The sequence below is a fragment of the Chlamydotis macqueenii genome, chromosome 3 (assembly GCF_036417535.1).
Source record: "Chlamydotis macqueenii isolate bChlMac1 chromosome 3, bChlMac1.mat, whole genome shotgun sequence".
Classification (NCBI taxonomy): domain Eukaryota; kingdom Metazoa; phylum Chordata; class Aves; order Otidiformes; family Otididae; genus Chlamydotis; species Chlamydotis macqueenii.
The window spans coordinates 1,252,762-1,278,230 of NC_141558.1; the positions used below are offsets into that span (position 1 = coordinate 1,252,762).

The window sequence follows — 25,469 nt, forward strand, 5'->3', positions numbered from 1 at the left end:
CCAAAACCGCCCCCCCACCCCGCCCCGCTCCCTCCCCACTCTGGGCGGGGAACCGGGCGGGGGAGGGGCGGGACAGGGGCAGGAGCATCCCACGAGGGAATTAGGAGCGGGGCAGGGTGGGACTCGGACCTGAGCATCCCCCGGGAAACCCCCGCGTGGGCTCGGCTTGGAGGGGGCGCGGAGTTTCCCCCTGGAAATCCTGTCCCTGGGGTGCGTGGGGTGGTTCGCGTCCCAGCTCCCGTGGGTCTCCATCTTCCCAGTTCCCAACCGGTTCAGCCCACGGCGGCCAGGACCAACCGCACCCCCCAGAGAGCCCAGGGCACCCACGGGGAAACTGAGGCACGCAGAACCAGAGGGAAATACAGAGCGGTGGCAGATTTGCACCTGCTGGGGCCAATTTCTGGGAGGGGGGCAAGGTGGGGGGGAAGTTTTAGGGGCTGCTGTGGGGTGCTGCCCGCTCCCCACTGCAGCCCACAGCTAGCCCAGGCCACGCGGGCTCACAGCCCCCTCCCCAGGACCCCCGCGTCCCTCCCCCGTCCCGGTCCTGGAGCCGAGCAAAGCGCCCTCCAACATCTCTGCAGGGTGAGGGGGACTTGGCCCGGTGGCACGACCACGAATGCCACCGGAGCGAGAACTGGGCAGACTGGGACGGCAGGGTCACTGCTGGCTGGCGTCTGGCTCCCCACCCGTAGGGATGATGGGACATCGCTCAGCGAGCCACTCGGTCCCCCAGCTGCCATCGGACGGGCTGTGACAACACCTTTGTGGAAGCCATGAACATGCTGGGATCAAGACCTAGGACCTGGAAAAAGGATGGCAAGACCTGGAGGGAGAAAGTCAAGCGCTCCTTGCCCAAGAGCATCTCCAGCCCCGGTGCCACCCTGAGGACACACATCAGGAGAAAAGATCTCCAGAAGCCATAAACGTACTGGGATCAAGACCTAGAACCTGGAAAAGGGATGCCAAGACCTGGGGGGAGGTTAAGCGCTCGTTGCCCAAGGGCATCTCCAGCCCTGGTGCCACCCTGAGGACACACATCACCTCTTCCATCAGGAGGAAAGATCTCAGAGGTGCAACCACGCGACTGCAGGTCTTCTTCCACCATGAGGCATTGGCAGCCGCCTCCCACAGCCACTCCTGCCCAAGGCTTCTCCTTGGGACACCACCCAAGGACAACCCAAAGGTCTGGGACAGGGAAAGACGGCTCACTCCGGGTCTGAGCAGCCTGGGGCAGGGCTCTGACTGCTGAGTGCCTTTCCTCTAAGAAAAGCCAAAATCATCATCGTGGCGTCCTCTGCTCAGACCCGGCCAAACATCTGCAAACGTTGCCTCACTGAAACCCAAACTGCAGCAAAGAAAGGCAATGATTGGAGACTAGTCCCAAGGATTCATCGGAACACGAAACACCTGACCAAGCAGTCCGCTTCTTCCAGTAACGTGTGATCCAAAAAGGTTAATATTTTATTAGATTTCAGGTGATTTCCAGCAGAACTGGGCTTTTGCATCTTTACGGCCATCTCTGTTTATACGCCACGCAATAAATTTGCCGTTGGACGGTTCTGGGTTTGATTCAGGCGTCGGTTGCGTCTCGCTCTGCTGGCTTCTACTGGAAAACTGAAATGTGTGAGGAAAAAAAGGGATTTACCTTTATAAAAAGAGCACAAAAGCCAAGCACAGACTGTGCCTAACTTTTCATACAAGTGCGGTTAAACTCAGACGCGTCATCTGTTGTGTTTCCTAAAAGACGCTCCACAAAGCAGCTGAGGCACCTGCGGTGGTCACCCAGCAAGGCCGGCGTCACCAAAACTGAAACGAGGACAGCCACGAGGGGCTGGCAGATGTGATGTGGGACCTACCAGAGATCCACACCCTCCTGGGTCCTTACGAGCCTACTGAGTCTAAACCACAACGTCTCTAAAATTTTCACTTGCGTGATGGTCAACGCAGAAAGGCGATGAACTGATCGGTTAAAAGAAATTAAGGATAAAAGTAAAAAAAGAAATACATATTTTGATGAAAAAAAAATCAAAGGAGGACTCTTCTTGTAGGTCTTTTTGGGAATATATGGTGGGGAAAGACACGCAGCACCACAAGGCTGTCCCCAAGCCCTCTCCCACCCATTGCATTTGTCCCAGAGAGGAGAAGTTGGACCACGCTGGCAGCACCCCACCAGTTGGTCCCACAGATGAAAGGGTGAGGCTGAGCATGTTGGAAAAGTCCTTCTCCGGCTTCTTGGTGATGTGGTCCTGCAATGGCAGGGGACGGCAGCATCAGGCGACGAAGCCGTTAAGCTCCAGGAACTCCCAGTTTGCGCTGCTATCTGCTGGGACGGCCAAGGCCGTAACGCCTGCGATGGCAGCCTTGACCTGGACATACACAAAAAACCATCTGGGGAAGCACCGAAACGGATCTTCCTTCCATCCCCAAAGCAGATGAGGAGTTTGTTGGGTGAGTCTACATCCCACCGGGGTGCCCACCATCTCTGGTCAAGCCGGCACGCCAGATCTTTGGCCACCATAAAGGAATTTCACTCAACTAACTGTGAAGAGCCTTGGCTCGTGTGATCGCAGCCTGAATCCATCGGGTTTCAGCACGCGTGAATGATCCAAACGGCCAGAGATGAGGTAGGAGAGCTCACACGAGGTCAGAAATCAGGAAAGGGAGGGACCAAGCTAGGAAATGATGACCTAGAAAACTGTAGTTTTGCTTGCTAACCATGAAGACGGCAAAACTGGTTTTGGGAGACCACCAGGGAACTGAATCTAAGCAAAAATCAGCTGAGGCTGGCCAAGAGCTCATTTTCTCGTTGAAATTTCCAAAGACCGTCGCGTTTATAACATTGCAGGACAACCTGCATCTCGCACAATGGCTCTGCTGTCTTAGTAGCCACGTCCCACACGGTCCACAAAATTTCAGCGAGCATGAAGAGGGCGCTGCGGTCCGTGCAGAGGGTGAGAGAGCCCTGCCTGGCCACTGATTTGGCTACCACGCTTTCTGGATGGACAACAGCAGGTTTTGAAGCACCAGTCACCGTCAGATCCTGGTGAAGATCCAGATCTTCTCTTTGGCTTTGTCCAACACCTCCCTCCCTACCTCCACCTCAATGTCACGTTCCAGATGGGTTTTTATCCGCTCTCACGTCTCCTTCCCGCTTATCTGAGCAGCCCTCCTTGCAACGGTGGGGAACATCAACGTGCTGTTGATGCTAAAGCCATGCTGCCCAGGAGCCAGCCAGTGCCAGATTTCCACCTCCCAATCCCCCTCTTCTCAACCTACTCTTGCCACCCCAAAAAAAAATTCCTTTATCCAACAGCAAAATATTCAAGCCAGCTCCTTGCAGTTCTCCTCCAGCTTTCCCCAGCCCCACATGCTGCTCTCTCCATCCCAGCAAAGAAGAGCCTCCAGTTGACCCACAAGAGAAGCATGATGGGTTTATGTGGTTCAAGGGCTTTCGTGATGATGTTTATCTGCAGGAATTGATGTCAAGTGTTTACCAGCATCTCTCCAAAGCCTTGTTTGCCAGCAGAATCCAGAAAAAAAAAAAAAAAAAGCTTCCAAGCCCAGGAGCAGGTGGAGCACACCGAGTGGTCACACAGGACAGAGGTGGTAAAACTGAGGGATACTGGGCCACGACTAGACCACTAAAGACATTCATTAGAGCAGTGGTGGCCTCTGGCCAACGGGCCAAAGGATGCCCAGGGATTCAGGATGCTCCTCGCCGCCCCGTTGAGGCACACTGGTGGTGTCCCTGTGGGCAGCAGGCAGAAATTTGTGTGCACAGATTTTTCCAATTGCTTTTTTAAATTTTTCCTGTTCCAAGTGCCCGTAATATCAACGAACCTGTCCCCAGGCTGACCTGACTGGTGTTTTAATAGCATGACCTCAAAGACAAGTGTCGCACAGACTTGTAAGACTGAGTTTGTGTCCTCTCCAAGAAACCCAAGATGGCACGACTTCTGCTGCACCCGATGCTGAACGATAACGACTGGTTATTAGAGGTCCCTCTGGCCCAGGTTGCCCAGAGAGGCGGTGGAGGCCCCATCCCTGGAAACATTCCAGGCCAGGTTGGCCGGGGCTCTGAGCAACCTGATGTGGTTGGAGATGTCCCTGCTCCTGGCAGGGGGGTTGGACTGGGTGGCCTTGAACGCTCCCTCCCCACCCAAACCCTTCTGCGACCCTGTGATTTCACGAGGGGTGTGTGTCACCGAGGGAATGAAGACAAGATGTACAGGGATACAAAAAGTGCTTCAGAGTTGTTTTATCAAGGATGAGAGCCGGCTCGTCTTGTTCTGCCAAGCCAAAAGCGTGACTTAGGAGATTTTGCTTCTTTGTGTTTCTGTGGTTTTAGGAAGAGAATGACCTCATTTGTTGCTTTGCTTCTACTAAAAAAAAATGAGCGAAGACTCAAAACAATTCAAAATTCCTGGTGGCAGTTTTTATGTAGCTGCCCAGAAAAACAAAACAAAAAACCCTGTCTTCTCCTGCTCTTTTATACATCCCATCCCGATCTTTTTGTTCCTGGACGAATCCAGGATGATGAATGATGCCCAGGTCATTCCTGCTTGTCTCAACACACGGCAAGGACAGATGGAAACCCTCTGCCCCTGCTTCGCCCTCCCCGCGGGCTCCCTCGGCCGCTCGCAGCCTGTCTGAGCACAAACCAAACATCTCTGCAGGACGATGCATCCCGGCCTAAGTGAGCCAGGGCTAAAATTACCTCGCCCGTCGCCGGCTGCAGGAGAAACCCAAACCGTCCCCTCCCTCGCCCTGCTGCCCACGCTGCTGGGGGTGCAGCCCAGGGTGCCGTTGGTTTCTGGGCTGTGAGCGCACATCGCCGGCTCACGTTGAGCTTCTCGTCCACCAGCACCCCCAAGTCCTTCTCCTCAGGGCTGCTCCCCATCCATTCTCCGCCCAGCCTGGATCTGTGCTGGGATTGCCCCAGCGCTGCTTCTTCCCATTGGTCCTTGCCATCGAAGCTGTCCCTGTCCCACGATGGAGATCAGCCCATGGATGAGGCATTCCCCAGTTGTCCTCCCCACACCAAGGGGATTGGGACAGCAGAAACCCAGATACTGGATCCGTCCATTCACATCCAGGACGGTTGAGCAGGTGGAGGTGATACCCTGGGCTCTTCTGCAGCGTCCCAGCAGAGCCATGGTGACATCCGAGCTCGAGCATCCCTGCCAGGAGCCGCATCTGAAACCACGAGTCCAGCACCAGCACTGACACAGGGCTTTCGGACCCACAGTGTCCTTGGTGCTCTTGGTGTTCTCTTTTCCTTTCTTCCTCCCAAGAGCATCCTGGAGTGCTCATCCATTTGGATTACCGCTGATGTTGAACACGTTTTTGAGGTCAGAATACATGAAACCACGCTGCGAGGGGCAATTAAAGCTTGCCAGGGCGGGAAGTGCAGTGATGTCACCTTGGAGGTCACCAAGATGTCATAACAGCCTTCACGTACAGTCCAGATCACAGAATCATTGGATCACAGAAGGGTTTGGGTGGGGAGGGAGCGTTCAAGGCCACCCAGTCCAACCCCCCTGCCAGGAGCAGGGACATCTCCAACCACATCAGGTTGCTCAGAGCCCCGGCCAACCTGGCCTGGAATGTTTCCAGGGATGGGGCATCCACCGCCTCTCTGGGCAACCTGGGGCAGGGCTCCACCACCCTCAGCGTAAAACATTTCTTCCTTATGTCCAGTCTGAATGCAGACCATTATAGCAGATGCCAATATTGAGGAAGTTTTCTCCTTGCTAGACACAGTAGTTCCACCACCACCACCTCCCAAAGGAGCTACTTCTGCAGCACGGCCTCTGCTCCCTCAGGTCCTGACCCTTCCCTCATTTCCCTGCTCCAAACCCTGGCCAGCCCATTCCAAAGTGGGACCTCCATGGGAGAAGGCACAGAGCTCTCCGCTCTCTCCTGGCCCCTGTCCCAGGAGATCCCATTGGATTTCCCCTACTTTGCTGCAAGCTAGAACCCCTCCTCTGACATTTCCGTGGGATGCCAAGAAGGACAGCTCGTTTTCCTTACGGCAGGAAGCTGTCAGAGAGCCAGATCTGCTTTATGCACCCCTCTGGATCAATCCAAGCAGGCAATTCCCGGTTTTATTTTTCTCTCCAGAAACAAGCCTCCGCCAAACCTTCTGAGCTCGGCTGAGCCCTGCCCAAGCTCGGGGCAAGGGGGTCGGAACTGGATGGTCTTTAAGGTCCCTTCCAACCCAAACCATCCTATGATTCCATAATTCCATGATTCTGTAATAATTTCACGATTCTGATTCTATTATTCCGTAACCTTGGAGCTAAATTTGTATTATTTGCAAAGCTCCCATTATTTGCAAAGTTCCCATTGTTTCTACTCAACGCCATTTGGTGAGGAAGATGCCCAGGGCCGAGGGGATTTTTTTCTCCGGGAGCGACCAGAATGAGTTCCTGCAGGGCACAAGGCCACCGGTATGGGATGCTCTGGCTCCTTGGACAGCGCCAAGATCGCTCCATCGGGATCTGGGGATGGGATTCTCCCTGGGAATGGCCACGGCTGTGCCTCTTCCCTCCACTACAGGCAGGGCTACGATCCCTCTCCAAAACTTGCCGTGTTGTAGGCACATCCCTGGCCTGCCCCGGAGCTGGCCCGCACTTGTGGTTCTTGTTCTGGCAGTTTTTCGGAGCCTCTTTGCTCCTCCTGCAGCATCCTCGGTTGCTTTTGGGGTCTTTCCCACCGCATTTTCACCTTCTGCGCCTTTTCACCTCGGAAGGACGGCCGGCCTCATCGTCACAGCCTCGCCAGCTGTCAATGGAGATACAAAGACCAGATTAGGACCCCAGAGGTTCTGCCTTGCTTTCCCCTGGAAGCGTCAAACCCATTTCACCGGGTGGTTTTCCAGAGGGGAGCCCTTCCTGAGCGGCTCTTTGGGGTTGGTTTTCTCCAAGTGAGTCTTTTTTTGGGAGCACGCGAAGTATAAGCCAGTTTGTTCTGAACATTTTCATTTCACGAGCCAAATCCAAAGCACCAAAAGAGACGGAAGCATGGCAGGTGAAATCAGGACACGTTTGGCTCAGGAACGTGGTGGGTTATGGGGTGAAAGGCTCATCTCCGCAAGCACGAGCGAGCAGAGAGGTGCGATGGTTGGGGGGGGACCTCAACAACCTGGTCAGAGACACGACACCCCGATCCTGCTCCTCCTGGGAGACCATCGCCCCCACAGTCCAGGGTGATACCCATCACAAGGAGGCCAGGTCGGAGCAACCTCGGGGTGGGGCATCACTGCTGAAGGGCGTGGGACACCACCGAGATGAATAATGAAACGGAATCATCTGAGACCATCTCCGCAGGACTCCAAGCGTCTCTGGTTGAATGCTTCTCTTCTGAAGCCCTTCTCTGTCTTCTTAATGGTCTCCACCTGCAGCCGTCACATGGCCGAGCACGTGAGCAGAGGACAGGGCTTGGAGCCCCTCACCCCGCTGCCCCCTCAGGCCCCCCAGTTCTGCCTGCTGGGGCTGAGGCGCTCTCAGATGCAGGGACGGCAGCTTGGAGCTACTCTGAAGCCCAAATCATCATTAATTTGTGGATAGGAGTGATGTAGCTACCAATTACGGACAACAACTGCTAGCCAAGGTAGAAGTTTGTGGGCCAACCCTTGACTATGGGGCTCAGACCCACATCAGTGCCTTGAGCTGGATTGGGTCAACACTGGTGAGCAGGTGCAATGGTTTAACGACATTAATAATGCCTCTGGGCACCACTGGAGATGACTCCTGCCACAAAAGCAATGCCAGCGGTGGCCTCCTGGTATGCGTGAGGGCCTCCTGACGCCAACATCTTGCAAGGAGATGCCTTCACGTTCCCACACGCGTGATGGCCAGATCCTTTTTTGAGATGTTCTCCTCCATCCCCAAACACTGCCTGTGGATGTAGAGAGGTCCCCAAGGAACAAGAAGGTGCACAACTTACCTTCAGGTCCTGGAGGTGCCTTCTCATGCTCTCCTGCATTTTTTGAAACATTCTCCTTTCCAACTTTCTCTTTTTACCCTTGCTAAGGATGGTCCGCATCCTCTGGCAGATGTGTACTGCACTTTGCCCAACAGCATCTGTCGGTGAAGTGGTGGCTGTCTCACCAAGATCCAGACCCAGAGACGCCCATGGAGGGGAGGGCCAGTGGCGTGGTTTGGGAAACGAAAATGCAACGCCTTACACCACTGTGTTGGAGGTGACCCGTCTCCAGGACGCTGTCCTGCTTAGGCTTGGCTAAATGCCCCAGCAGTCCGTTTTCAGAATTAACTAATTAAGTAACGAAGGTATTTTCCTAAAGCAAACCGCGAATTCTGGATTCTGGGGGTTTTAGCTTTTTCATTTTCTGAGTGTGCCACCTACTGATGGGAAAGGAAGGCAGAAACGAATTCACGAGCTTATGGCTTCAGGATGCTAAAGGAGACATGGAGGATGTCCTTCAAAGACAGATAAATAACAATAAATTAATTCCGGGGAAAAAAATCCGAAGATTTAGCGAATTAGAGTAAAACACAGCTAATTTTCTGTATTTGAGCATGATCTACTTTGGATTTTAGGAATCTCTCTGAGGTGACGACCAAGTGACCCTTTCGCCCCGTGGATTTCTTCCCAGCCTTTCAACAGGCCGCCACAGAAATGCAGGGTGGGACCAAGCAAGGGGAGCAGCACAATTTCCGCTGTCCCAGAAAGGGGAAACTTCACAGATAGCTTCAGCAAAGAACAAATGCCAGAGTGTTAATTCATTAATTAATCAGGCTGAAATCAGAGAGCTGCTTATTTCGACGAGCTGCAGCCATTCAAATGTCGACGACGCAGGAAGAGGCAGCGTTGCCACAAAAGAAGTCCGTCACCAAAGAAAATGAAATTTATGTACGTTCACGCAACCTCTTAGCTTCAGGTCTGCGGAGCTGCCCGAAACTCCTCTTGCACAGCAGAAATGAGGCTGCAGCAACAAGCGAGGCCGTAGGAAACCCTCCTCCCGGGACGGTGGCCGGCTCACTCGTGTGCATCTTCACCCGCTTCCTCTGCTCGCTTTCTAACTGCCTTTTCAAAAAACAACCATCCTTCCCCTGTGAGATGCCCTCAGGTTGAGTTTTCCAGATGTTGCATAAATTTGAAAGCCAGAAGCAAAAATTTCGGTGCTTACACCCTGGAGACCAGGCACAATGTAGCAAAGAGGCAGCTTCTGGGAGAATCCACCGGACCTGCCGTGTGGAAGAGCCACCATGCCTATTTTTTCCCTCGAGGTGACGCACTTTTTCCAGCATCTCCTTTTTGTCTCGTCCCTGGTGCTCCTGGGGACCAGCAGTAAGACCCAGGCTTCCACCGAAACCTTCCTCAACCTCTTTGCTCGGACATGGCCAGGACACCGGGTTTGTTGACCTTGGACACGACTCCAGCATCTTGCCTTGAGTGACCGGAGCTCAGTCAGATGGACGAGCTGCCGTACGCCCACCCCGCTGCCAGCTCAACGGCTCTGAGGGTCAAACGCATCCGCCCGTTGTCCCAAACCTGGGTGCGTTTGCCCGGTACGCCACTCTTACACACAGTTGGTTAGTTCTTTTCTTGCGTCAGTTTGAAGACACAACACTTCTTAAATTTACTACGTGTACTCCGTGAGTAGGGGTCTTCATCTGAGGAGGGGGCGGTTTTAGCACTGGAGGTGCGGTTTTCACATTATGATGAGAGGGTTGACTTGGAGGACACTAATTAGCGGAGTTTGGTTGACCGTTCACAACCTTTATCACCGTGATGCACCTGCAAGGAGATACGTCCCCTCGGTTTAATAAATGTTCTCACTCTCCGGGTCCCTCTTTATCTGTTTGGGCGTTCTCAGCAGGCCTGGTCTCCTTGAGCCTGTCTTGGAGTTTCTTTATTCCGGCAGATTTACGGCAACATCCCGCTCTGTCAGGGCCATCTCTGCGGTGTTACTCTTTGCTTACCTTGCTTCTCCCGTTCCCATGCAGGTCCTTGCTGGCTTCACGCTCCTTTGACAACCATCCAGCTTTCGGCACCATCTGGGGCAAGATGTTTCTTTTTTTATCGCTCTCTCCGTTCCTCTTCAAGGACAGAGTCGTTAGCGGGGTGTGCATTGTTTGTGCAAAGCAACTTGGCTCGCTCAAGCCAGATTCTGTCTCGCAAAATATTCCTTGTCCTTGCCTAACGGAAAATTTCGTAAAAACTCATTCATGTCAATTCATAAAAATGTCACTCATGGATATCATGCCCATAAACGCGTTGTCATCGTCCGTCAAGAGCGACCCCAGAGGCATCACTGCTGTCTCTCACCCTCTGTCCGGCACACCGGCCATCCTGGCCACACCACCGGACACTGTGGTGCTCATGAAGCTGTTGGGAGGGGACACGCTGGGAAACCATGGTAGGAGGGAGTGGGAGGGGGTCAAACCAACTGCTGTCACAAGTTTGGGGGATAAGTGTCATGCTCCTGTCCCGTGAAATCTTGCACTCCCTTCCTACACAAAGGGCAAGCTGCACGGTGCTTTGATGGCATCCATCTAAAAGCATCGCTGACATGCTGTCCATCTCTCCTGGCCATCCTGGGGGATCCTGCAGCTCCTCCCAAGAAACCCACGTCCCCTTCCCCATCTCTTGGAGATGCAAGTGTGGCTTGGACCAGGCTGGTCTGGTAGAGATGGTTTCTGGGAGAGGAGGGATAGGAGGATGGGCATTGACCCACAGGATCCTGAGGAGCATCTTCCGCAGGTGCTGGCAGCGTGGGGCAGCTGTGGTCCCAGCTGGGAGAGGACACAACCCGTCTGTTCATGCATGGCTTCCCGTACATCAACACGAGCCAGGCTGGGGTGGAGCTGGCAGGCAGCCTCTTCCTCCCCAAAATCTGCCTTTGTGCTTCTGCAAGGGGACATGGCCTGATCTCGAGGTCTTGGGTGGCACCAATGGGCTCTGGTCTCCATGCCCAGCCCTCACCTTCACAGTGGGGCTGGACAGGGACACCGACCCCCTACCCCACACCCCAGGCTGGGCACCTCCATCGGATGCACACCCAGGCTGAAAGCACAGACTCAGGGAAGATCTGCTCAAAAACCAAAAAAAAAGGTCTTTATTGAGAGGTGGGCTTGGACAGGAGGCACTTGGGGCCATACAGGTCTCGAGGGGGACAGGGACACGGTCTCCCTTGAGCTGCTGGTTTCCAGGAGAGATTTCCAGGCACCGCAGAGCTTTGTTACCACGGACATCAGAGCAACCCCCTGCCCGTAGGGCCAGGCCTGGCTGCCTGCTGTCATGACAGATGAAGCAGAGCTGGGGGTGCGGCACCTTGGGACCACAGAGGACCACGCGCTTTGGGATTTCCTGAGACCTGGGGGCGATGGTTGACTTTTCCTCCATCCCCCGCACGGCCCCCATCAGTAAAACACCTTTTCCAGGTAGGCGTTCAGAAACATCCCCGTGGGGTCCAGCTTCTCCCGGATGGCGCAGAATTTGGGGAAGGCTGGGTACATCTTCTCAAAGTCCTTCCGGGTGCAGCTGTGGGCCTGTGGGAGACAAAGTGTCCGGGGGGAGCTGCCCATCACTGGGGAACGTGCCACTGGCCCTGGAGCCCCACCGCTGTGCACTGCGGGAAGCCCCTGCAGAAGCGGTGGGACCTCCATCCCCTTACCTACATGCCCAGGGTGGGCAGCAAACAGGGGAAGACCATCTCCTCGAGCCACCCATCTCCCTCTGGGACCAACACCGTGTTGGGGCCCTTCTTGACTGCAAACCCTCCCTTCCAAAAGGAGCCACAACAGAGGAAAAGGAAGGACCCCCCCCGCTTCCACAGACCCTCTCCTCTTACCTTTGCCCAGTGTGGTCTCCCACCATGCTTCTTCATGATGCCCTCATAGGTCAGCCAGTAGTTGAGGCGGGGAACGTTCTTCCCGTAGGGCCTGGGTGGGGGTGGTCAGGCAGGGAGGACATTAGCAGGGGCTCTGGGGGGATTTGCACACCTGGGAAACCTCCCTGAGAAAGCCCCACCTGGGGAGAAGGGCAACCCCAGAGACCCATCACGGGCTTTTTGATCAGCACCGGGTGATGGAAACCTTCTGGGAACCAGCACTTGGCTGGTGGACCGTGACATAGGACAACATCCTCAAGAAACAGGGTTGGGTGGCTCTCGGGTGGTCCGCGGCCACCTCATCCCTTCTGGTGCCTGCAAGGGTCTGAGTGGGGTGAGCGGTGCATTAGCTGCTGCCGGGTCTCTGGGCACCAGCACACGGACCCGGGGGAGGTAGAGGAGGAGGAGGAGAAGAGATGGGGTGGAACAGGGACACGGCTCACCTGTACATGATGATGTTCATGTAGCAGCTGTCCCGCTGGAAGCAGGGGCTCAGCCAGATCTCGTCCCCCCGAGCGAAGCGCACCTCCACGGGGTAGTGAGCCACCATCTTGGGGTTGTTCTCCAAGGCGCCCTTCAGCTCCAGCAAGGCTTCCTTCGTCTTCTCACTGCCCAGAAGAAGCCCCCAGCCCCGGTTAACACCAGCACGGCCGCAAACAGCTCCCTTCAGGTTTGAACCCCCCTCCCCACAGCTCCATCCCTGGCCCCATGCTAATCCAGGGAATGGTTTGGCTTGTCCCAAGACATCCCTCCCCTGTTGCTTTGGGCTCACGGAGCTCCGAGACGTGGTGTGGTGAGGATGGGGTACCCCAGGACAGGGACGCAGAAGGGTCCCCCCTGGCTTTGCTCCTGCTCCAGGCAGGCTGGGCTGGGGCAGGGGATGGTTCGGGCGCCGAGCCTGGCCAGGGATGGACAGTGAGGGTCTGCAGAGCCATTTACATGGGGATGGCCCAATCTTGAACGTGCTGCTTGAAGCGACACTCGTAGTTGAAGATCTTGTAGCTAACACCAATGTTCTCTGCCCGGGAGCTGAAGAGGAGCCAGAAGAAGAAGCGGTTGATCCAGCGCACCAAGCCAGGCACGAAGGTGCTGGAGGAGAGAGAGCAGGAGGTGAGACACAACCCCAGAGCTGCCGGCCGGGGATCTACCAAGGATCTACCAAGGCGTGGTGCCGCAAGCCACGACCTGGGGATAATGGGCAAGGGGATGCCCCTCGAGGGGCTGCAAGCACAGCAGCAAAGCTGCGATGCTGGAGCCCGTGGAGATCTGCAGCCCCGCCGGGAGCTCGCCTGTGCTCACCCCACCTGATCTTGGACCTGCAGCCTTGCCCTCAGCTCCCTCCTCCTCCTCTTGCTGCAAGCTAGGAGAGGGATGCTCCTTCATCACCTTCCCCCCTGCCTCCAGACCTCCGTGCCTCCCAGGCATCCCAGCACTGGGGGACCGAAAGCTGCTGGGGACAGGGTGGAGCGGCAGCGTGGCAGAGTCCTAAGTGGCCACGGTCCCTCTTCTCCCTCTTCATGGTGTCCAGCCTGGCGCTCCCCCTCCACCGCGTCCTGCTTCCCGTGACCAGGCTGGATCTCCTCTCTCCACCCCGGTGCTCAGGACGTGCTCGCAGCCAACACCGTCCTTCAAAAAGCTCCTTCGCTGCTGCAAACCCACTCTGCTCCATCTTGACTGTCTTTTCCAGTCTAAACAATTCCGTAATTCTGCCTCTGTGCACACGAGAGGGCAGTGCAGCCCCAGACAGCAATCCCAGCCCAAACGGGAGCTTGCTTGGAGGAGAGCACGCATCTCCTTCTTCCCCAGGGATGGGCGGCAGAGTCCTCCCCGCCATCTGCCCTGGGTCTCCCGGCAAAAACCAGCACGGGTTTCAATGTTGAGATGCAGAGAATGGATTTGGAGGAGGCCAGCCCCGGGACAAACCTACCCAACCCCACTTGTCCCCAGAACGTGCTCCTACCTGATCCAGAGCAGAAACTCCAGCAGATAATAGCCCAGGGCATAATCCCACAGCCAGCTGGCGGAGGAAGAGGGGGGCTGCAGAGCCAAGCAGAGGAAGATGATGGTTGTTAGGGACCGGCAGGGTTTGCGGCTTTCTTGCCAGTGGGAATAAAGGTGGGAGCGCACGTCTGGAGCAGGACCACGGTGGGAGTGGGGATACGGAGAAGAGCACCCCAGGACCCCCCTAAATCTCTCTCCTGGACACATCCAATCCCAGGAAGAGACCACGAGGATGCTGAGAGCTTGGACAGCCCCAGCTACATCCACATCCCGGGGCCCCTGGACTGTGGAGCACGGGCAGAGCCCAGCCCAGCCCCAAAAAGCTGTTTCCCTGATCAGCACCCCCGCCCCGGCAGCCCTTGCAACCCCATCCCAAAACACCGGCTCTGGGAGGGCACCAAGATTTGTGCACGGGCCCTTCTCCCTTCCCGCACGGAGCCTGGTGGGACCTGCCTTGTTGGTGGGGTCCTGGTAGATGACGCTGACGTTCTCGCTATGAGGGAACCACAGGAATCGGAAGTACTGGGATCTCTTGAGGTGGTCCTCCAGGTGATCAAGGACCTGCAACAACCAGAGAAACGGGGGGCTGGTTGGTGATTGTCCCCCATCCAGAGCAGGGATCCCCGGAGCAGGGGTTGGAGGCACCTCAGAGGGGTCCTGAGGATGCCAGGACAGGTCCAAGGAGTCTGTCTGCAGAGCATCAGCGAGCCCTCGGATGGAAGGGAGTTGATACAGCCCAGTCAGGCACCAAGGGGATAACAGAGACCGTGGACCCGGGGTAGGGAAGAGGGCGTGCCCACCATCTCCTTGGCCTCAGCCACGGCAGAGCTCCCATCCTGAAGGTGCTGCTGAGGCTGCATCCGGCTCATGTCCGAGCTCAGACCCCACGTCCTCCCACAAGCGCGGCTCTGCAGCGCTCGAGCTGCTTGATCAGGCGTTCCCAGACATGAGGCAGCGCAACCAGGGCTGGAGGAGCCCCTCTGAGCCTGGAGAAGACCCCTCAGCCCTTGTCCCTGCCTGCACGCGCAAGGGTGGCGGGACCCTGTGCTCACCCCCCACACAGTGCTATTTCAGCCAAGCCACCACCTCTCGCAAACAACCTCTTCGACCACCCCCTTCTCCTCCTGCAGACATCTCCCACGGCTTCACAGGCTTAAAAACCCAGCAGCTTTGCTTCAAAGACTTTTCTTGACCCAAGGAGAAGATGCGATGACCCATGGACATGACTCCAAAAAGGTCACGGCAACCCAAGCTGCTCCTTTCTGTCTGGGTCATTTATTCGTCTTAACGAGCTATTAATCACCAGGGTGAGCGGCTTCAGCACCGAGCATCCTGCTGTGACCCTGCCATAAGGCGGGGGTCCTCGTGGCGCCGTGCTGCCGTAACGCCGTGGTCCCGTTGAAGCAGGGAGGGTGGGAAGACAAACGGCGTGTTCCCGTAATCGGCGAGAATTAATGCTAACACCACTGCCTTCATCTGCACCTCTGCAGCGCCCAAAAAGCCACAAAATCTCTCAAAGACGTTCCCCAAACAGCCTATTTTCTGGCCAGAGAAGTTCTTATGATGGAAACGTTGGCGATTGTGCAAGGAGAAGCCGGCAAAAGCTACGACCTCCACGTTTTCCTTGGCTTGGTTTGGGAACCAACGCACGGAGCAGCTAAAACAATTGGGAAGAAGAAGCATGTCGCTTTCCCAAGATGATCCGGCCAATGTCTATTCATCTTCCAGCCACGGCATTTGAAGCGCAGAAGCAAATTGCTGGCGGGGCGACCTTCTTAATGTGCGCTTTTGATTCTCGTGATATCGGTCTGAAGAAAATAAGCCGGCGACTTTGTAGGATAATTACAGCGCAGCGGGCAAGGAACTGAAGGCGGCGAGCGCGTCAGCCTGGGGAGTCCTTGAAGATGTTTTCTGCTGGCGGAGCGCCGGAGTTGGAGGCGGAGGTCAGGCAGTGGAAATCTTCTTGCTGTAACTTGGCCAACTCAATGGAGATGACCTTGGTGCTTGCAGAGACCTGGGGGATTTTGCTCATCTTTGATTCCCTCCCAGGAGCCCAGGGCAAATCCCTTTGCTTCATGAAGGCTGGGCCAAAAGAAGCCGCTGGCTTTCTCGCTTGCAAAAACCCTCGAGAGCTCGCTGGGCCGAGGCGCAATGCGCGGCTGCGATGCAGGCATGGCTGCTCCAGATGGACCTCGGGGAAAGGACAAGGATGGGACAGGCGGAAGATGCGGAGGACGAAGCACAAGAAGTCACAAGCACGCATGCCGTAGGTCCATCAGAGCAGTGAAGGGGGGCCAGGGAGCGCGGAGAGCTCGTGTTTTGGGAGAGGAGATGGATGCTCAGCCTCCTCCTCTGCCTGCATGCTGGGAGTCCACCACTTCACGGGATCACGTGGTGCATCAGAGCACCAGCAGGAAGAGTCACTTCCACGTGCTGAGGCCAAACCCAGCGTTTCTGGCTAGGATGGACAAGGTCAGGCCCAGCAATGGTGGGGGTCTTTAGGCACTGGGTGACTTGGAGGAGCTGGGCTTGAGGGATCCATCGCACGGTCATTGTCCAAAGGGTTAGGGTTCAAGTTAGGGTTGAGGGTAGGCTCAGACCAAAAGAAGCAGCTCGTCACCCGCCAGGTCACTCAGCTCTGCAGGCAGTTAAAAGTCTGCACGCGTTCAGGAGCAAATCAGAGACCTTCCCAGATGAGAAACTCATTACACAGACACAAACCACCTCCAGCCCCAAAGACCAGGGGAAGAAGCATTGGATCCAAGCCTTGACCCATCCTCATCCTCACCAGCCTCTCAGCAGGTCTGGGGCAAGAGGAGGTGGACCCCCATCCCCACCACCATCCAGGGATGCTCTGCAGGTCTCCTCGGTCACCTCAGCCGTGCAACGAACCCTCTTGCTCCCGGTCAGCTCCAGCAGCTAGAGCGGCCGGGTTTATCCCGGCGACAAAGATCATCACGAGGCCGGCAAAGGGAGCGCGCAGATCTTATATAACCGCAAATCTAAGCCCGGCTCCCGCTGACACATATTATTTGCAACGTCTTAGATAACTCAGGCTTAAATATTTCAAGCGACCCGCTCCCTTGTCATTATTCTCTTCCGCCTCGCCGGGCCGCTCGACATGAAAGCCGGAGATCTGGAAGCAGGCGAGGAGCGAGAATTGATAACGGCGTTAATATTTATAGAGTGCATCCTCGTGTCGCCCTCCAAACAGCCCCGAGGGACGGGGGAAAAGATGGGCTGGGCTCAGGCAGATGATGCCGAGCGGGGTAAAGCTCAGGCTGGGCTACCTGCCCTGCTCGGGACAGGAGGGTTATCCTGCACGTGAGTTTAATTTCCCGAGCTAAAAGGCAGGTTAGGAGGTGTAAAACAAGACACAAGCGGGCAATTTGGCTGAGGAGCGGTGCTAGAGGATGCTCTGTCATCCCTTCCCATCTCCCAGGAGAAAGAAGATCCTGAAGCGCTCTGGTGCTCGACCACCCCGGGCAGCTGGTCCAGGGTGGCAGCCACGCTGACGGACTCGTGACGGACCTCTCAATCCACCTCCCCACTCAGCCCAGGGATGAGGGTTTAGGAAGGAGACGCCGCAAAACCGCGCTAAATCCAGATCCGCGGCGGTGCTGGAGCCACCCCAACGGGGCGCTGAATAATTCAGCCCTTGAAACATTAAGGACGGCGTTCCTCAGCGCCGCAGCGCGGATCAATCCCGCCGCAAATTTTGCTGCCCTTGTCCAAGGACCATTCATTTTTCATGAGCCAGGCTTAAGGAAGGTTCATGCTGTCGTTAGCCAGGGCTGGAACTGGATCTGTGAGGCTCTGAGGAGACAACAGATGGAGATGCTGCTGAGGATGCACCACAGGAGGACAAGGAACATCGGTGGTTGAAGCACATCCAAGCTCCTGGAGTGGTTCCCTTCCACTACCACTGGTTTCTTCCTCCTGAGAGGACTCTGTGCCTCAGTTTCCCCATCCCGAAATCTTCCAGCGAACAGCTCGCTCCATCTGACTTCCCAGCACCACAGGGGTGGGAGGGCTCCAAGGAAACGCAGGCAGCAGTAAAAAGGAGTTTATGTAACGGCGGAGACAGGCAAAGTCAGTTTTGATGTGCTCCCAGGAGAAAGAATTCCTTCAAATCTCACTGCAGAAATGCCCACGGGGCCTTCAAAACACTGAGGGAGCCGGATCACACCCACCATTGGCCGCAGAGACACGCGGAGACCTAAGCTCATAAAGCCCAGGAGATGCACTGCCCCAAAAAAGGGCATTTCGTGCTTCTTTCGAGGGAAATCGGCCTGTTTCAGGCCGGTTCCTGCTGGGATGGAAAGCTCGGCTGGAGGGCAACCACTCTCCAGCACTGAGCATCTCTGTACCAGCATCCCAGGACAGCATCCCTGGTGCCTCAGCCCTGTACTGAACAAGGACCATGGCCAACAAAGCGCCCTTTCATGGGCCACAGGCAAGATGTGGCCACGAAGAAGGAAGGGATGGTGGGACAGCAGAAGACCTTGCCAAGGAGGAGACAGCAAGTGAAGCCTTCAGAGCCAGGCAAGATCCTGATCTACGAGAGGGCAGGTCAGAAACCCTCCTCAGAAAGCCAGCTCCCTTGAGGAGGTGCCAGATGGGCCTATCGCTGCCTCTGGGGATGCTGGCTCAGCACAGGCACAGTCTTCTCCTTCTTCTTTGGTCCAGGCAGCACATCAGCTCCTCAGACCAGCCCAGGATTTCCAGCAAGGGCCGTGACGTCCATCTCACGGTGATGTCCATCTCACGGTGATGTTTCCCACTGCCAGAAGCACGTGCTGATGCCTGCAGGCTCCTTCAGCATCAGTTGCGCTGAAGTCTCCACGCAGCCCAGGGAAGACGAAGCCGATGGCTACGGGCAAACCTCCGTCCCGGCTCCGGTGGGACCGCCGGCATCGCACAGCCCGGGCACACGTCCAAGCCCAGAGCAGCTCCTTCCCCTCGCACATCCCTGCCGGCAGCGAGGCTCAGGCATCCCCCACGAGGCGGGGGAATGGTTTAAACCCCACGGGGTCGTACGCAAGGGATGCACCAAAGCGTGGCCCGTGGCGTACCTCGCCGAGGGTGGAGGGGAAGGCCACCTCGTGCAGATGGAACTGGGGCACGCACTGGAAGGTGACGGCGAGCACGACGCCCAGGCAGCCGAGGTGCAGGCGGGCCGCCTGGAAGATGTCCGCGTTGGTGGACTCGGAGCACTCCAGGACCTCCCCCGAGGCTGTCAGCAGCGTGAGCGCTACGACCTGCCAAGAGGGGAGCAAAGCCGTCAGCGTCTCCCGTCTCCACATCGAGACTCTGCACCCCAACACTTAGGGCTGGGGGCTGAGCGGGGACACCCCCGTACCACCACCAGCACCACAGCCTGCTTTCTGCAGATGAGAAGGTCTTGGTATGCGTGGGAGACTGGGGGATCCCCCAGCGCAGCCCCATCCCGGTGGGGCAGGACCCCTCCTGCTTGGGGAGTGCAATGTGCACACCAGACCCGGACCAGATGATGGAACATCTCCCCCGCAGCCCTCAAGATCATAGAATCATAGAATCACAGAATCCTAAGGTTGGAAAAGACCTCCAAGATCATCAAGTCCAGCCATCAACCCAACACCACCATGCCCACTAAACCGTGACCTGGAGTGCCACGTCTACACGTTCATCGTGAACACGATGCTGATGTCGGTGCATCGACACGCTCCTGACTCGTGTCTCACCTGGGTAGGGAGGATGCCGTGCTTGATCCCGGTGTTGTGCGTCCCTGTCCCGATGACACCGGCGGCCGTCACCTCAGAAATGGCTCCTAAGCTGGGGAGGGACGAAGGGGTTGGTGAGGATCCGAGCACGTGGGACACAGTGTGGGCACAGCCCACTGTGCCAGGCGTTACACCACGTGCAGACCCTGCACAGAGACCCCCAGGACATCCCCCCTTGCCCCAATGAGAAGGGTTTTCCCACTCTTCAGAGCACCCTGCAGCAAGGGGTGGGTTCATTGGCCAAGCGTGCACATCTCCATGGGACGTGTCTACCAGGGTGCTGCTCCATGGGGAGGAAGAGGTGGCTGGTGAGTGCAGGTCACCATGGCCAACTCATGTTGTCCCATCTCACAAGTCCCCATCTCTCCCCACCAGCCTGGAGTGACCCACTGCGGTGGAAACATCCCTCCCACGTGCTGTCAGAGCATGGGTGAGGAACCCGGCTTCACCCCATCACCGTGGAGCAGGGCTGGAAGTCGTGTCTGCAAGCATGAGGTCTGTCCTCAGGTCCATCCCCCCAACCATGGCCAAGGTAGGCACATGGCCATGGCAGAAGGTGCCATCTAAAGCAAACTGTGCTCTTATGTCATTTCCCCCAAATTCTCCTCCAGCTTCCAACAGCTGGGGAGCAGCGACCTCCTGAACCAGACACGGTTTCTACAGCCATTGCAACCCTCGGTGGTTTTCTCCTCCGTGAACAAGCCCTGCTCACCCCACGCACACCGTTGGCCATCCGGTCAGGTGGGGATTATTTTTCTGAACCTTCACCCCAGCCCTGGCCGGGGCTCTGACAAACCGATCTCTCGTGTTGACCGAGGAACGCAGATATGGAGCTAGAGTGTAATTAAAGAGCAATTTTCGCCCTGAGGTCAGCAAAAAAAAAAAAAAAAAGAGAGATTGAGCGCGAGAAATGCTCTCCTGCTCGTCTGCAGGATGCTGGTGGAAGACCAGATCCTGAAGTAAACAACCCTGCTCTGCGCTCTCCAAACATCCCTGGTTTGCCACATCCCAGCACTTGACCTGGGTCAAGGACGGACACCTGGGGGGGATGTCCAGGGACGGCCCCGCGCACGTGTCCCACTCACTTGGCCAGGGCCAGCCCGTGCTTGCTCAGCTCGACGTTGAGATCCGAGAGGAAAATCCCACCTTCCACCGTCACTTGCTGCTTCTCCTGGTCCACCTGCAGAGGACGGGATGGGCGGGGAGAGGGGAAGGTCACGCGGCTCTGGGGAGAAACACCCCCGTGGAAAACACCTCTGCTCTCACCAATGCAGCTGACAACGTCTGTACGGAGGAGCCACCTATCACGGGGGACTTGCTCCATCCCGAGCTGCCACCTCTCTCAGACCTTCACCCACCCCAAGCCTCGTCCAACCCAGCGGTGCCACCGGTCCAGACTCCGCTCCCCTCTGCCCTCCCCAGTCTCAGGGCTGTGTGACCTCCTCTGTAACTTCTCCCAGGTCAATGCCAAGGAGAAGACAACCCCAGCAAAGCTCTACCTTCCCCAAACCTCTCTTCTCTGCCCTCCCGCCTTGCTCAACCAGCTTCAGCCAGAGGGGCGGGAAAACCTCTCCCTCCCAGCAGCTCCAGTCTTCCCAAAGTTGTTCAGGATATGATCCGCAGGCAACCAGCAAGAGCTGGTTCCTTCCCAGTGTCATCAGACGGAGCGATCTCCCAAAGGAACATTTCCCACCCGATGCACTGGGTATGGCAGTGTTGGTCTCCCTGCCCTCGGCAGCTGCGTGAACAGGGAGGCCACCACGTTCCGGGGCCAACATGCCACCTCCCAGAAGCAGGTCTCACCTTGAGGACCCTGTTCATCTTCCCCATCTGGATCATGAAGTCATCGGTGCAGGCGATGTCCGAAGGCGAGTGGCCACCCCCCACCACCTTCACCCTCTTGTCCCGCTGCCGGGCCATATCCAGGATCTGCAGAGACAACAGGCAGCCCTGAGCCTCCAACACCTCCCTCAAAGCTATGTGCTGGAGGAACTGCGAGACATCCCAAGCCAAGATCTCATCCATCGTTGACACCACCTTCACTTGGATAACTCTCCATCTGGGGTTAACATCAACATCATCCCTGGAGCCCAGACACCTCCTAAGACAGCCCTTGGGATCGTCCTTGGCAGCTGGGGCAGGCAGGGGACCCCAGAAGGCTGCCAGACGCCGATCCCAAGGAACAGGCCCCAGCTGGGGCCAGGCGTGTTGGTTTTCTGCATCTTTTAGCTGTTCGACGCCTCTGCAGTTCAGCAGGGTGGGCCATCTCCTGGGGCTGAGGAAGCATCACAGCCCTTCCTGGCCTTTTCTCCTCTTTGTTTCTCACAGATTGTCTCCTGGAAGCCCCCTCCTTACCTCCCGGATCTCCTCCACCGAGGTGGGCTGGAAGTACAGCTCCGGAGAGGAGCCATAGGTCTTGGCCCAGTTCTGGAACTTGACTCCTCCTTGGCCGTGAACCTGGACCAAAACCAAGAGCTAAAGTAGAAGAAAGCACGTGCCTCCCCTGCTTGTCCACACAGCCCATTCTTCATCTGCCAAGGCCACCGTGCCAGAGCCAGGTTTCCAAAAGTGTTAATTATTTATGGACACAGAGGTTCGTCTCAACCCCTTGGGTCCCTAGAGTGGAGATGTCTCCATGGGAGCAGGTCAGCCTGGGCTGTGGGGAGAAGCAGGAGGAACTCCTGGTGTGTTTGAGACGTCTCCCTTGAGCGCAGCCCACCCCTTCCCCCCACAGCGATGTGTGCTGGGGTCCTCTCGGTTTGCACGGTCTCTTCTGCTCTGGTCTCCTCTCGGACCTGGTCCCAGCACCCGTACCCACCTCGCGGCTTCACGTCCCAGTGTCCCCAGATGGCTCCATCACGAGAGGCTGACTGGGACCAGGGTGGGACCTCCCTCCCGCCTCAGCTGTCCACTCTGGGACCTTGTCCCCAAGGTCTAGCATGGGGGGGGAGGGGGCAGCCAAAAGATCCAGCCCCACCCCATCTCCAGGAGGGGTTAACCCAAGGCAGGGCATCCCCAGGGCGGTTTGGATGGGGCGGGACGGTTCCTCCCCAGCTGGGGCTCGGGCAAGGAAGGATCCGGCGCGGGGCTGGGCACCAGGTTCCAGTGAAGACGGTGAATCTGCCCCAGGGGGGACTGGATCACTTTGGGGTCCCACCTTGGCTGCAGGGGATGGTTTGTTCCCTTGCCACCTTCTGCCACCTCCTTCCTCCCGTTCGCTCCAGCCTCCTCTCCATCAGCAAACCCTCCACCTCCCACCCTCCCACCCAGGCTCCCTCCTCTCCCCCCATTTTTCTTCCCCTTTGGGTGGGAGGTGAACCCTCTCTGAGGGGTCAACTGGCCAAACTTCACCGTTGGGGTGCAGAAGGGGGTCTGCAGCACCCCCATCCCCCACCACCTCCTCCTCCCCCCATCCCAGCCCCCCCCACCAAAGCTGTTTTAAGGGGCTGGGACACAGGATGGCCCATCACCCCGCCCAGGGAGGTGACACCGCCTGGAGCCAGGGCCATCAGGAAGCTATGGCAGATAGCCCAGATAGCAGCAAGGAGCCCCCGGGGCGAGGGGGAGGGGAGGCTGCACCCCCCCCACACACACCTTCCCCAAGTTAAAACCCGGAGTTGGTCTGCGAACCAGGGAGAGAGGCACAAAAAAGGAAATTAAGAAAACGACCCAAAAGAGCAAAATTGAGGAAAATGGAAATCCATGGGTTAGAAAAGACTCCTGCTCAGCAGCTGGAGTCGGATGTATCCAGGGAATCCGTTGGCTTTCCTTCCTCCTCTCTTTTTCAAGACACTTTTCCTATTTCCCACCGCAATGCTGAACCCCTACCAAACCCACCGCGATGCTGTTGAACCCCTACCAAACCCACCGCGATGCTGAACCCCTACCAAACCCACCGCGATGTTGTTGAACCCCTACCAAACCCACCGCGATGCTGATGAACCCCTACCAAACCCACCGCGATGTTGTTGAACCCCTACCAAACCCACCGCGATGCTGATGAACCCCTACCAAACCCACCGCGATGTTGTTGAACCCCTACCAAACCCACCGCGATGCTGATGAACCCCTACCAAACCCACCGCGATGTTGTTGAACCCCTACCAAACCCACCGCGATGCTGATCGTTGAACCCCTACCAAACCCACCCCGATGTTGTTGAACCCCTACCAAACCCACCCCGATGTTGTTGAACCCCTACCAAACCCACCACGATGCTGAACCCCTCCCAAACCCACCGCGATGCTGTTGAACCCCTCCCAAACCCACCGCGATGCTGATCGTTGAACCCCTACCAAACCCACCGCGATGTTGTTGAACCCCTACCAAAGGCGATAACCAAATTCACCAGCTCCAAGCACGGCGCCACCTGGACCACCCTTCCCACTCCGAAAAACTGGAAAATTCCCCTCTGGGCTTTTCCCTTACCATCCCTGGAGACGCTGGGGTTGTTCCAGCACGCGGAATGAGGGTCGATCCCGGCGGGACCAAGGCAGAGCTTTGTTCCTGCTCTGAGGGTCAACAAGGAGCTTGTCTCCAGGTGGGAAGGACAACGAGTAAGGATCCTCCCCTTGGGCTTCGCCTCATTCCCTGGGGGAGGAGAGGGGTTGAACCCTTCCTTCCCGGTTGGCAGAGCGGGATGGGGCGAGGATTTGAACCCGGGGTCCGGCGTCCTACGGGGACGCTGCAGACTCTGAGGGTTTGGGGGAGAAGATGCTTCCATTTTGGGGGTCCTCGCCCCGGAACGAATCCCTGGAAGCTGCAGCCTTTGCACTGGGAAAAAAAAAAAAGGGAAAATAGGGGAAAAGGGCTTGCCAGGTTTGGGGGGGACGTGGCAGCGGGTGCATGGGGAAGGGGGAGTGTGGGCCACGACGTGAACCGGCGATTTGGGGAGGGGGATGTTCCACACCTTGCACCCCAAACTCGCCCTGCCGGGGCTGGGATCCAGCCAGGATCCGGCGCTCATCCGAAGGACGGGCGATGCGCAGCGATGGGCAGAAATTCCGATTTTTTCGACCCGCGGCTGCGCTGCGGTGATAAGGAAAACCTCCCCGCTCCCTCCCTAAGGAGAGGGACGATAACGATTTTTCCCAGCCGGCCAACCCAGGCAAGGTGACGTCCGGGGGCATCGCTCCGCCGCGGCCGTCGCACGACGGCGGGATGCTCGGAGACCCGGCCTTTCCACCAAAATCGCGGGGAAATGGGAAAATCGCTCCTGAGCAGCTGTGCAGATTTTTTTTTCCTTGGTTCTTCACATCGACCCCCGAAGCTCCTTGACCTCCTGGCCGTCCCGAAACCCCGCCGAGGATTTCCCGGCTGGAATGCGGAGAATTAATGAGTAATCCGGGTCCAAAGGTCGCCGACATCGCCCAAAAAAAACCCCCAAAACCTCAGCCAAGGGATTTATTTATTAACCGTGCGGGGCGAGGGGGATGCACGGGGGGAGGGACGCGGCTCTGGGCTGCGGGCAGAGGGGACGCGCAGCTTGGCCCACGTGAGAACAATTTAATTACTGCCAAACGATGCCAGCGCCTTCCCGAATTGCAGTGTGCTCCCAAATCGCACTGCGTTCCCAGATTGCAACGCGCTCCCCCACTGCAGCACGTTCCCAGATTGCAATTATTTACCAACTGCAATGCATTACCCACTTGCGAATTGCAGCGTGCTCCCGAATCGCAGCACTCCAGAACTGCAGCGCTGGGAATGCACTGCAGCTTGGGAACAATTGCAATGCATTCCCAAATTGCAGTGCATTCCCAAATTGCAGTGTGCTCCCAAATTGCAGCACATTCCCAGTTGCAATGCATTCCTGAACTGCAGCGCATTCCCAAATTGCAATTATTTAC

At 56.9% G+C, this 25,469-nt stretch overlaps 1 protein-coding gene across 1 annotated transcript; it reads right to left on the reverse strand.

Annotated features, from left to right (window-relative positions):
• Positions 1–11,065: 11,065 nt before the first annotated feature.
• Positions 11,066–24,140, reverse strand: LOC104484865 (L-gulonolactone oxidase-like). Its single transcript, XM_086744738.1, has 12 exons — positions 24,052–24,140; positions 21,979–22,080; positions 21,427–21,552; positions 20,709–20,803; positions 19,585–19,675; positions 18,937–19,122; positions 14,315–14,422; positions 13,821–13,897; positions 12,800–12,949; positions 12,304–12,468; positions 11,822–11,912; positions 11,066–11,519 (listed from the first exon to the last, which is right to left on the reverse strand). The coding sequence occupies exons 1-12, from the start codon at positions 24,052–24,054 to the stop codon at positions 11,391–11,393; spliced, it is 1,323 nt and encodes a 440-aa protein (XP_086600864.1). The 5' UTR covers positions 24,055–24,140; the 3' UTR covers positions 11,066–11,390.
• Positions 24,141–25,469: the final 1,329 nt, after the last annotated feature.

Bases quoted from the DNA above. Each gene is read 5' to 3' on its own strand.
- LOC104484865 (XM_086744738.1), bottom strand. The intron at 21,553-21,978 runs GTAAGGAGGGGG...TTGTCTCTGCAG, and splicing joins CGGTGGAGGAGATCCGGGAG to ATCCTGGATATGGCCCGGCA. The intron at 12,469-12,799 runs GTAAATGGCTCT...TCTTCTGGGCAG, and splicing joins CAAGATTGGGCCATCCCCAT to TGAGAAGACGAAGGAAGCCT.